The sequence below is a fragment of the Ovis aries genome, chromosome X, assembly GCF_016772045.2.
Source record: "Ovis aries strain OAR_USU_Benz2616 breed Rambouillet chromosome X, ARS-UI_Ramb_v3.0, whole genome shotgun sequence".
Classification (NCBI taxonomy): Eukaryota; Metazoa; Chordata; class Mammalia; order Artiodactyla; family Bovidae; genus Ovis; species Ovis aries.
This window is the reverse complement of record NC_056080.1, coordinates 19759733-19772805: the sequence shown is the minus strand read 5'-3', so window position 1 is coordinate 19772805 and position 13073 is coordinate 19759733. Positions and strand designations below refer to the sequence as shown.

The 13073-nt window shown below is 36.4% G+C and overlaps 1 protein-coding gene across 8 annotated transcripts in view; it reads right to left on the bottom strand.

The window, feature by feature from the left end:
• Positions 1–13073, bottom strand: part of CNKSR2 (connector enhancer of kinase suppressor of Ras 2) — a 286492-nt gene that overhangs the window by 214646 nt on the left and 58773 nt on the right. For all 8 annotated transcript variants that reach the window (XM_027963027.2, XM_027963028.2, XM_027963029.2 and 5 more), the window contains exons 2-3: positions 10215–10378; positions 647–849 (exon numbers count right to left, since the gene is read on the bottom strand). In XM_027963027.2, the coding sequence (XP_027818828.1) occupies positions 647–849; positions 10215–10378 (367 nt within the window). The remainder of the gene's footprint in view (positions 1–646; positions 850–10214; positions 10379–13073) is intronic.

Below are 13073 nucleotides of genomic sequence, written 5' to 3'. Positions count from 1 at the left end.
CACAATTAAAATGTTTAATCACATATATAATTTTAACCTAATCTTTTTCATTTTATAGTATGAAAACTTTTATGTTATTTTATATGTTCAAAACAAGTGAATTTAACTAAACTAGCAAAAAAAGGACCAAAATTGTGTCTGTAATATCCAAAATTGACTGTGCAATGTGAATAATAATATAGAATGGATAAAGCAAATGTAATGATACAATGCATGCTATCAAAATGTCAGTGTCTAATTACCCATTTAAAACAATAAATACAATCTTGATGTTTGCTTCTTTAAACACGACCAATGAATGAAAAGCACACAGAAAATCAAGAGACAAAGCAAGGCAGTATTACAAATCTTGTGAGAGCCAAAAATGATTTTGCTTATAAAGCAGCAAATGTATTTTAAAACTGTCAGGAACTAATGACTGATTAGCTACTCAGTTGAATATAAAATCTTGCAAATATAAAATTTTGCAAATAATTAGTATCACAATGCCTATATTGTGGTAAATCATACTTAGACATTTTTTTACTTAGTATTCCTCTACTTATCAATTTATCAATAAACAATCTTTTCACAAGAAAATGAAATAATGTTATATTCAAACTGATGTCTGAAGAGGATAACTTATGAAACATGTAAAAGATTTTACCTGTCCAACCAAGCAAGCAGACTCTTGGCTGCTCCAATCAGATCCACAACTGAAGTTAGAAAGTCATTTGGCAATTTTCGACTGGTTCTCCCATCATAATGGCCACTCCTTCTCCTCCCTGTTATAAAGTTCTGTAGATTTTTGGCAGATGCATTCAACTTGTGAGAAAGAGTTTTCAGATTTTCTGTTTCCAAGCCATAATTCTGAAGTATGAAAAGAGAAAAAACAAATATACTTAAAATCAATATTTTATTCAGTCAACATTTACTGAGTACTTTACTATATGTACAGACAATGGAATAAGTATTAAGAGTTAAATATGACTAAGATAGGATTCCTGGCCTGGCAGAATTCATAGTCAAATGAGGATTTGAGGAAATATCAGATAAACAAATCACAATAAAATCTGTAAGTACTAACATGAACATGGAGAGATGAGGGCATTGTATCTTGGAACTAAGGCACCCAAGACAGAAAAATTATAAGGACTCATAAGCAGTTTCTTTTTTAAGCAAACCTAAGTTCATTTACTTGTGAAATTCTTTATTATCAACAATTATTTTTTATTATCTATTCTATTAGCATACATATAGTCATGAAAGTAGGCACTAGGAAAAATTGTTTCCCCAAAATGAACAAAGTACAACCCAACAATAAAATACATCATATACAATATAACTTTCCTTCTGTGTCCTCTTCATAATGACTCACATAGGAAGTTTCTTTTATGATATGGTATACATAGTAAACCTCTGCATCCTCAGGGGAACCAATACACTTTCTCCTTTTTATAATACAAATTTTAAAACTAAATTTTTAATTTTGTCATGGTTGCATTAGCTCAGTCAAGTATGAATCACATCTAAAGAAATCAATGATTTTTTTGTAAGTATAATTGTTCTTCTTTTCCTTGGTCTCAGTTTTTAATTTCTAGAAATATACAGTACACGTGTGCTAAGTCACTTCAGTCGTGTCCGACTCTTTGTGACCCTATGAACTCTAGCCCACCAGGCTCTGTCCATGGGATTCTCCAGGCAAGACTACTGGAGGGAGTTGCCATGCCCTCTTCCAAGGAATCTTCCTGACCCAGGGATCAAACCAGCATCTCTTATGTCTCCTGCATTGTCAGGCAGGTTCTTTACCACTAGCACCACCTGGGGAGCCCACAGTAATATATAGTATCTCACCCTAAATGTTTCATCTATAAACTATTCCAAGAAAGAGTTTTATGAATAAATACAAATAATTTTTTTAAACCATATTCAATAGGGACATATTGTAGGATCCTCTCAAATAAACTTCAGTGAAAGATTTCCCAAGTTACAACTAAAGTTTAAAACAGGTAATTGTGAGTTATAAAACACTTCTAAGAAAGGCCAGTTAACCTGATCAGAGGATGACCTTGATCAAACTACTTGGCAACATGTACATTATTTTCATGTGTAAAATTAAAAGTATTATTAACTTATAGAAAATTATGAAAGTCGAAGAATGTTAGATAGTCTCTGAGGCCCAAACAAATTCTAACTTTGATTTAGCCTTTCCTTTTACAGTTAAGTAAAGTGAGGGAGACTTTTTGATTTGCTTTAAAGAGCTCAGAGCTTAGAGCAGACAGAAATCAGAATGGGACTATAAGTTACCAGGCCACCTATGAGAGAATACCTCTATACCCACTCCTTTGCACCACTAATCTGTTCCTGTTCAAGCAGGGTAGGAGAAACAAATGAAGCAAAATGGAAGAAAGTAAAGGGAAAATGAAAAAGGGAAGCAAATGTAATGACAGATTTAGCTCTATTATCAAGTCAACAATTACTGCGTACCTAAGTTTATATGAGAAGGCAACGGCAACCCACTCCAGTACTCTTGCCTGGAAAATCCCATGGACGGAGAAGCCTGGTAGGCTGCAGTCCATGGGGTCCCTAGGAGTAAGACACGACTGAGTGACTTCCCTTTCACTTTTCACTTTCATGCATTGGACAAGGAAATGGCAACCCACTCCAGTGTTCTTGCCTGGAGAATCCCAGGGAGGAGGGAGCCTGGTGGGCTGCCGTCTATCGGGTTGCACAGAGTCGGACACGACTGAAGCGACTTAGCAGCAAGTTTATATGAAATTTAGGTTTATTTTTTTCTATGGTAATTTAAGGAAAGAAATAAAAAATGGAGTAGGGGAGAGGATTTGGATGCATAAACATTGATACCAACTTATGTATGTTACCACTAAAGATTTAATAATGATAAAAATCTAACTGTTCTTTGCTGAAAATTCATAGTTTTACTAAAAGAACAGTTTTAGAGCCATAGATTAAAAAAAACCACACAATATATATTATATATTCACTGCTAAATTTGAACTGCAACAGTCTTGTCAAGTTAAAAGGTTTGGTTTACACAAATAAAACAACATTCCATTCAAATTCTATTGCATCTGAGCATGAATTATCTGTGAGACATTTAGGAGATTTTATCCAGCATGTCTGTATGTTATGAAGAAAATCCTCTTAGAAGAGATACTCTAATGACTAAATAAAAAATTATATCAACTAAACTTAAAATGCAACTTCTGAAGTACTTGAAAGTATTTTCAGAAGTTTTTTCTGTGTTAAAGCATTTTCCCTGAAGTACAACAGTGTCTGCTTTTTTCATTTCTGTATACTAATCATTTTAATGAGAAAATATTTACATTTGCTCAGAGAAGCTCAAATTTAAGTAGTTTATTAATGAGGAACCTAATCAATCTGATAACATAACTTGAACTCTATAGCCATTAGTGCCCACAAAAGATCCATTTAAACTATCTCCTTATATATAATCATCTCAAATATTTTATTAGAAATGGTAAAAATAATTTTAAAAGAATACAGGTTCTCTCATAAATAAAAATCTGAAGGCAAAGTAAAACTACTTTGAGGCTTTCAAACTTTAAGATAGTATTACATTAAAAAATAATACAGCTCAAGAATTAAGATAATCCAAAAATCTTCTGGACAAAATCTGGTAAGATACAGAGGTCTTCTAAGTTGGAAGCCTACTAAAGAATTACCCTTTATGAAGGAAATTCAGGTAAAAAATGTGGGCAACAGAGTAACCCAGTAGCGAGAATAGACAAAATATGCATAGCAGAAGATGGAGAAGGAAATTCTTAAAACTTATTCTAGTTAACAAATATAACTAGTTGAACTATTACTAGTTAAACCAATAATTGAAAAGCATTTTAGAAATTCTAGAGGACTATAAAAATAGTTTAGCAGCTTATCTGTATATAACACTGTCTATGTGATACTATTTTAACAAAAGAGGTGGGTTAGTTGATCCTGCAAGTTAATTTTTATCATCACAGAACTCAATTCTAAGTAGCTCAAAATCAAGTATTGACAACACAGATACCATTTTGCCTTTTCCTTCGTGAAAATGGATGGTTTGCTCTGACTCACGAAGTCACCAGTAAATCACACTCCCCAGCCTACCATGTAAAGAAGCAAGAAGTAAAAGAACTGCCTCTTTGTTTTGGCCAAAGGTATGCAGGTGAGAGTTACTGTCCTGACTTTTTTAAAATGCAAGTTTATTCACTGCAGGCTTGCTTTTACTGGATACTCATGGGACAACTAGGCATAACTATTGGTATAGAAAGGACTAAATCAATTAAACAAAAGCTTGGACAGGAAATGTACTTTGCTATTTTCTTTATCCTATGTTACCTCTGTGGCCGACAACATTCATGCCAGGAATCAGGTGTGACTCCACAAGGATTCAACATAGCCAGTCTAGTCTTAAAGAACTGGTGCTAAGTTTCTACTGTTCTCTCAACTATATGCATGGAAAAGCACATGAAAGAAAGAAAACATTTTAGAAAGTTAAGTTGGCTATACCCTACTAGCGGCAAATTCTCACTACACACTTAACTGAAAATATTATTATAATACATTTTACAATGTCAATGCTATTTTCTTCAGAGCTCTTAATCTGAATTCATCATGTAATACATGTTTAGGTTTTATAATACTTTATAAATACAAGTGAGTCCTAAAAGGATTGCTTTAACAAATATTTTCAGAAATAAATTATTTTGCGATGAATAAACTAAGCAATTATGCTGCAAAGAAACAAATCCTACCTAGTAAGTGACATCAAATTTTTCACAAAATATCTATTACATGAAAAGTACATGAAGAATGAAATGAAAACTGTTCTTATCCTGTCATAAATGATTCACTTATACTTCTCAATAAAAGTTGTATTGTCAGAACATAAATTGAGGACTATACATTAAACTATATATATGCTCTATTATTTTAGTTAATACAAGATGCTCTCTATTGAAGCACACCAAATGATAGCATAACAGCTTGAAAGAGTTAATATAATTCCAAATCATGAAAAGCTTATTTCTCTCTAAGATAACATTGTACAAACAGTATATGAAAGTGAAAGTGAAGTTGCTCAGTCGTGTCCAACTTTTTATGACCCCACGGACTGTAGCCTACCAGGCTCCTCTGTCCATGGGATTTTCCAGGCAATAGTACTGGAGTGGATTGCCATTTCCTTCTCCAGGGATCTTCCCAACCCAGGGATCGAACCCAGGTCTCCAACACTGTAGACAGACGCTTTATCATCTGAGCCACCAGGGAAGTCCTTACAAACAGTATATAGATGGAGCTTAATAAACCTATGTTGCATAAATGAACAAGTTACTAAATATACTTTTGATTTTCATTAGCTTCCATGACATTTATTTTCCATCAGGACTAATTTTAAAACAAGGCAGAAAAATATCCATTGCTTAAATGAAACAATGAAATTTGGTAAGCTGAGTGCCGAAGAATTGATGTTTTTGAACTGTGGTGTTGGAGAAGACTCTTGAGAGTCCCTTGGACTGCAAGGAGGTCCAACCAGTCCATTCTGAAGGAGATCAGCCCTGGGATTTCTTTGGAAGGAATGATGCTAAAGCTGAAACTCCAGTACTTTGGCCACCTCATGGGAAGAGTTGACTCATTGGAAAAGACCCTGATGCTGAGAAGGATTGGGGGCAGGAGAAGGGGAAGACAGAGGATGAGATGGCTGCATGGCATCACTGACTTGATGGACGTGAGTCTGAGTGAACTCTGGGAGTTGGTGATGGACAGGGAGGCCTGGCGTGCTGTGATTCATGGGGTTCCAAAGAGTCAGACACTACTGAGCAACTGAACTGAACTGAACTGTGTCTTCCTTATATTTCAGAGTCAGAGACTGTATTGGCAAGAGAAAAAAATTATACAGTTCTCTGGAGAATGGTAGAGAACTTCATTCAGTAAGATAGCATTCATTTAAAATCCTCTATGTGTTAAGCACTAGGCAGAAAGCACACTGAGGACCAAAAAACCAAAGCAAAGATTTATAATGTGATACAAAGTGCAAGGTGCTGTTCTTCCCATCACTTCCTACACTTCAGCAGCTAAATCAAAATTCTTCCTTTTCTCTGAACACCCCAAGCTCTTTCACAATTCTGTCTTTACACATATTTTTCTGCCTCGATAACTTTTCTCCAACGTTTTTATCTGGCAAACACCTACTTATCCTGCAAGTCCCAATGCAGATCCCACTTACATGTCCTGGATCCCTCAGTAGTATTTATCATCTAATTCTGCTTTCCCCTGGGAATTTTTGTTTTGTTTTAAATCTATATTATCTCTTAACTACTCTTGTCTTCTTTACTGGACTATAGACATTTTAAGAGCACAGACTATGCCTTTTTCATCTTTGTATTCCCTGTGGTAGCACTGTATGAGCATGAATATGTAATTATTAAAAGAAGAAATAAATACAATAGATGTAGGAAAAAGTAGAAGAGTCAGTAGAGACATTACAGATTTTTTTTCCCATTCCCAACAGCACAACTGCTGTTGCAATCAACTCAGCTTGCTGGAGGGCTCTCACTTTCTGAATTTATAATGGCACGGAGAAATAAATCAGGATTCATTGCTCAAATATTTGCTTTATATTTACTGGAAAACATCTACTGCATAAAGTGTAAGCTATGTCCACTTTAAGCTGCTGATGTATAGCCATTAGGAAGCAGTGAAAATGAAGTTTAACATTTGACCTCTTTGAAGAAGAAACATAGAAAGAATGAATTTAATGTTTTCATTTTTTTCCCCAAGAGAATGATGCAACTCTAGAGTGCTTAAACCCAGAACTGCATGGCAGTGGTTTATATCTCCAATACCATCATTTTAAGTAAGTCGAGGTCAGCAGAGTTTATCATGGGCCAAACTCCAAAGTCTATAGGTCTAGACAATCTGTAGGTAGTTTCATAATTACCAATCTCATTCTCTTATTCAAAGTGGCAGAGTGGAGCTCAGCATGTGAATGGTTCATTTATGAGAAGACCTGCTTATGACACATGCACTCTAGATTTCAAGCTCTAACATGCTCAACTTTACTGTTATAGATAGGCGACTGCTAGGTCAGATTACTGTCTCTGAGTCACTTAGATGATACCTTTATGACCATTCTGACTCAGATATGGAAACCAATATGCAAAAACACTGTGGACTCTTACCTAACCCTGAGTACTAGCTTTTATTTCAGGCATGATTTCTGCGATCTGATTAGTGCAAGTGTGTGTTCTGGTCTGAATTAATTTTCTTATCTCAGGAATACGGAAACAAGAGGATCTCTAAATTATCATGTGAAAAATATGTCAAGTCTCTTTCATCACCACTTTCAAAAAAATGTTTATTCAGCATTTACTATTGCCAGGCATTTGTGCTACATATTAGGTGTTTAATAAGCAATGTCACTTTTCCCATATAGCTTATAGTCTAGCAGAAGAAACAGATACTAAACTAAAAAAAAGCATATAAATATGTAATTACAAAATGAGATGAGGATTAAGAAAGAGAACAACAGTGAGGGGATGATTTTAGACCCGATCAGGGTGAGGGAGTGAGTGATCAGGGAATGTCTCTGACAAAAGGACAATTAACGTTAAGACTGAAATGTGTAAGTGGGAGGTACTATTCAACCAATCTGGTTTTAGATTCTTTAAAAAATATTTTCAGTCAGTTCTTTTTTCTTTGCTTATTCTATTGGCTTTCTGTGAAATTTGATGACATTATTAATGTTCCTTAATGGAAATAATAGTTCCCATTGCTTTTGTGACCACTCTTTCATAGTTGTCTTCATGCTTCTCTGACCACTCCTCTCTAGCCTCCCCTCCCCTCCCCTCCCTCCTTCCCAGATGGAGTGTCAGGTTTTGAAGTCTATAAACCTTCCCTGAATGATCTCTCTCTCTCTCTCTGTGGATTCAATCCCTATGTCCCTGAGACTCCCAAATCTCTGTCTTCAGTCACTTCTCAGCTCCAAATTCATAAATTAAATTGTCTGATGGAGTCTCTTTTTCTGGATAAACCAGAGATGCCTCAAATTCAACAAACATAAAACTCAATTTATATTCCCACCTAAATCTATTTGTGCTGCTATTGCCTATCTTCATTACTGTAAAATCTACTCTGTCTCTGCAGCTAAAAGGATGGAATCTTTCTCAGCTTCTGTCACTCACTCCTCCTATTTACCAGTATATTCTATTCTTATTGCACATCCACAGTTCAAGCCATTCTCATAGCCTAAGTGGATGATTTTAAACATTTCCTAATTGTTCCCCCATCTTCAGTCCAGTCCAGTCCACCCTTTTCACTACCATCAGTTACCTTTTTAAAGCAAGTATTTGATCATTCTTGCATGGTTCTCTAGTGCCCAGACTAAGAACTACAAATCTCCTACCAGGATATTAGGTACTCTACAGTCTGATCTATCTTTTAGAGTCTAATTTTATGCCCACTGCTTTCCACTTATTTGTGGTGGGAAAACAGCTTACCATTTTTCATACATTCCAGGCAGGCTCTTTATTCTGTGTGACTGTGTATGTGCTGTTTTATCTACCTGGAAATTACTTCCCTCTGTTTCTCCACGTCTTAAACACAAGCTCATATTCCAGTAGGCTGTTAAAGATGACATCTTTTGCAATATGAACCCATTTATCTTAGTTAAAATTTCTGTGTCCCTTAATATTTAGCTCATGCTTTTATTTTAGTAATTTGATTATATTATGCTTTGTATGTCACTCTCCCTCCACTAGACTTTTCAAGATGGCAGGAACTAGATCTTACATTTGACACATACAGTGCTGAGTATATGGATGCTTGAATCACACATTTATTATTAATCATCATCTTAATAATAGCAACAACTTATTGAATGTTGACTGGGTGCCAGGCAGTGAATTAGGAACTATTCAAACACTATCTCATTTTCACACCACCACCAAGAGGTAGTTGATATTGCGCTAAGTTGCTTCAGTCATGTCTGACTCTGTGCGATCCCATGGACTGTATGTAGCCCACCAGGCTCCTCTGTCCATGGGATTCTCCAGGCAAGAATACTGGAGTGGTTTGCCATGCCCTCCTCCAGGGGATCTACCCAACTCAGGGATCAAATGTGAGTCTCTTACATCTCCTGCATTGGCAGGGAGGTTCTTTATCACTAGCACCACGTGGGAAGCCCATAAAGTGTTAGTTGCTCAGTCCTGTCTGACTCTTTGCATCCCATGGACTGTAGCCCACCAGGCTCTTCTGTCCATGGAATTCTCCAGGCAAGAATAATGGAATGGGTAGTTATTCCCTTCTTTAGGGGATCTTCCCAACTCAGGGTTACAATCCAGGTCTCCCACATTGCAGGTAGATTCTTTAGTGGCTGAGCCACCAAGGAAGCTCTTTTTTTTTTTTTAATAAAATATCTCTTGATTAAATAAAATATCTCTATTTTAAATAAAAGAACTAAGGCAATGGTGAAATGATTTGCCCACAAATGTCATTCACTGACTGAGTCAAATTTCAGTCCCATATTATTATATTACAAGACTCATGTTCTTTCTCATTGCAGTTCTAGCCCCAATCATGCTAGTGTTATTTTAGCTAACACAGGAGGGAAAAAATCTATATTCTTCTCAGAATATCTAATGTACTATCAAAATCTTGCAGGATTATTTTGATATTGATTTCTTTTGCCTTGACTAGGCACTGCTCTTATAGCATACATAAGCAGACATAAATAAAATATTCAATATTCATTGATATACATACAAAGAACACTAAAATAATTGATTATTTTAAGGATGATTTTTTTCTAAAATAGGATGACTTTAACATTTGGGATACTAAATCAAACTTTTAGAAGGAAATGAACTTTATAAATGATTGTATGCAACTGTACATCCCAAGTGCTGCTGTGAAAACTCCCTTGGTGAGCTCTTAGTTTTTCAAGTAGCTAGATAAAATGCCACAAATTGAGTTAATAAGCCTCCTTAATTTGTAATTTGGCATGGCATAACACATCATATACAATGAAGGAGGAAAATACTACATCTAGTTGACTGATAATTAGGTGATTTTTTTTTTCTTCTTGCATTGAAATTATTTTTGTAAAGAGAAGGAGAAAAAGAAACAAAAAAAAATTTAGGAAAAAATTTTAAAAGGAAAGAAAACAGGGAGAAAAAGCAAAGTTTCCCTTTCCACCAGTTCCATGATGCTCTTACCAGTGCACACAGAAGGTCAACCGCTTCCAAAATCAGCTCCTGATGGCCGATGCGGCTGACTCCCAGATCCTCTAGTTCCTGATGTGTGATACGCAGCAGCTGGTCCCCACTGATCTTCTCCCTCTCAAAATTCTTGATATACTGTTGCAAACAGTCATCAAGACCTGCAGAAGAAACATATTGAAGATCAGAATGAAAAACAACAACAACAAAAAAACCCAGTGGAACCAAACAAATTTTTAAAATAAAGCAAGCATTAACTACTACCAAGTCACAAATTGAGTCCATTTCAGCTCTGGACTAGTTCAGTCATCCACCTTTTCTCAACCTATACATGGGCTTCACTGGGGGCAGGGAGCGGGGGCGGGGGGGTGGGATAATCACTTCCTCCTATCCTTAGCTGTTAGGTTCCTATTTGAATTTTCCTCAGCAATTACTGGAAATCTTTACCTCTCTTCTCAGCATTCTCTTTGTGGCCTGTTTCACAAAATGTGTTAATGGGCATATTCCCCTACTTCCAAATTTATCTCCACCCCCTCCTCCTTTCTTCTTTAATTCCATTGCTGAGGGAGAGGTATTCTTGTTTCAATATAAGGATATTCAATCTTCCTCTGCCACCTAACACTACTTCAACAATTAAAAAATTAAATGTTGAAGTAAACCATTTCTTTTTTATTGACTTCTATATTCAAACCTCTGTCACCTTAAAAAACAAAATAAAACAAAATTCTTTCCTTGATTTCCTTGATGCTGTGTTTCCCACTAGTCTGTTATTCCCTTCAAAGCCAAACCCCTTACACATTTATTTCCTCACCTATAATGCACTCTTTAATCTACCATCATTTACAATTTATAGATCCAAAAGCAGAAATCCACAATGTATATGGTTTTCAAGATTACTCAGGGCACTTCAATAAGGGATTGGCCAAGCTACAGATTGAGTGGCTTCAATAACCTATGAAACGACTTGCTATAAATGTTGAACTGAACTAATAAGATTTTTAAGTAAGAAATACCAAGAAAGTGAGGCAATTCTCAATATCTAAAAGGTCTTGATTATATGTCAAGGAGGAAAATCAAAGGTAATAATGGGCTACAACTCAGCTGAAATTATGATGGAGCAGATATTATAAGAAGAGAAAACAAAGACAAGATTAGAAAAACTTTGCAAAGGGAAGCAAAGTTCCATAACAGAAATTATGTAGCCATTGAAAGAAGAATAGATACTCCTAAAAGCTACCTGGTTCCTGGTACAGTAGTCTAGTATACCAGGTCACACATGTCTTCACTAAATTTCAAAATTTCTTAAAGTAACTTGAGTGGCCCTGCACTCTCTCTATACTATCTACTCTTTCTTTCACCCTCTACTGGTATGTGTACATTGCTCTTTCTTGGTTCTCTTTCCTTTTTGTTGTCAGTTCCCTTTCAGGAAGCTTTCTTCAACTGTCCTAAAATATTGTTGCTCTGCACTCCAGAGACCCCTTCCTACTTGCCTTACCTCTCACTCACTACATTCTAACTGAAGAGTTTCATCTACATCCATGTCTTCAACTTCCATCTGAGATCTTAAACATCCATTTCAGATTTCCCTCATGAATGCCAAACCTACGTATCTATATTTTGTAACACATCCACAACACAACTTTTCATTTTCCCCTCCAGAGGAGTCTCCTGTAATCACTGTCTCAGTGAATGGCACCACCTCCTATCCCAGTATAAAAACTAAATACTGTATTCTAATCACTGGAAAACTAACTAAACTACATCAATATATAGGGTACTTTACAGATACCTAGAATATCTAATAAATCTAGACACATGATTTTGCTCTAGAACCTATGCAGTTAAATTTTCTTTTGACAATTCTCATATAGTTGTGAGATGATATCAGTTCAGTTCAGTCGCTCAGTCATGTCCGACTCTTTGCGACGCCATGAACTGCAGCACACCAGGCCTCCCTGTCCATCACCAAATCCCAGAGTTCACTCAGACTCACGTCCATTGAGTCAGTGATGCCATTCAGCCATTTCATCCTCTGTCGTCCCCTTCTCCTCCTGCCCCCAATCCCTCCCAGCATCAGAGTCTTTTCCAATGAGTCAACTCCTAGCAAGAGGTGGCCAAAGTACTGGAGTTTCAGCTTTAGCATCATAACTTCCAAAGAAATCTCAGGGCTGATCTCCCTCAAAATGGACTGGTTGGATCTCCTTGCAATCCAAGGGACTCCCAGGAGTCTTCTCCAACACCACAGTTCAAAAGCATCAATTCTTCGGTACTCAGTTTTCTTCACAGTCCAACTCTCACATCCATACATGACTCCTGGAAAAACCATAGCCTTGACTAGATGGCCCTTTGTTGGCAAAGTAATATCTCTGCATTTTAATATGCTGTCTAGGTTGGTCATAACTTTCCTTCCAAGGAGTAAGCGTCTTTTAATTTCATGGCTGCAGTCACCATCTGCAGTGATTTTGGAGCCCCCCAAAATAAAGTCTGACACTGTTTCCACTGTTTCCCCATCTATTTTCCATGAAGTGATGGGTCCAGATGCCATGATCTTAGTTTTTGAATGTTGAGCTTTAAGCCAACTTTTTCACTCTCCTCTTTCACTTTCATCAAGAGGCTTTTTAGTTCTTCTTCAATTTCTGCCATATGGGTGATATCATCTGCATATCTGAGGTTATTGATATTTCTCCTGGCAATCTTGATTCCAGCTTGTGCTTCTTCCAGCCCAGCATTTCTCATGATGTACTCTGCATATAAGTTAAATAAGGAGGTGGCAATATACAGCCTTGACGTTCCACGTTATTCCATGTCCACTTCTAACTGTTGCTTCCTGACCTGCATACAGGTTTCTCAGGAGGC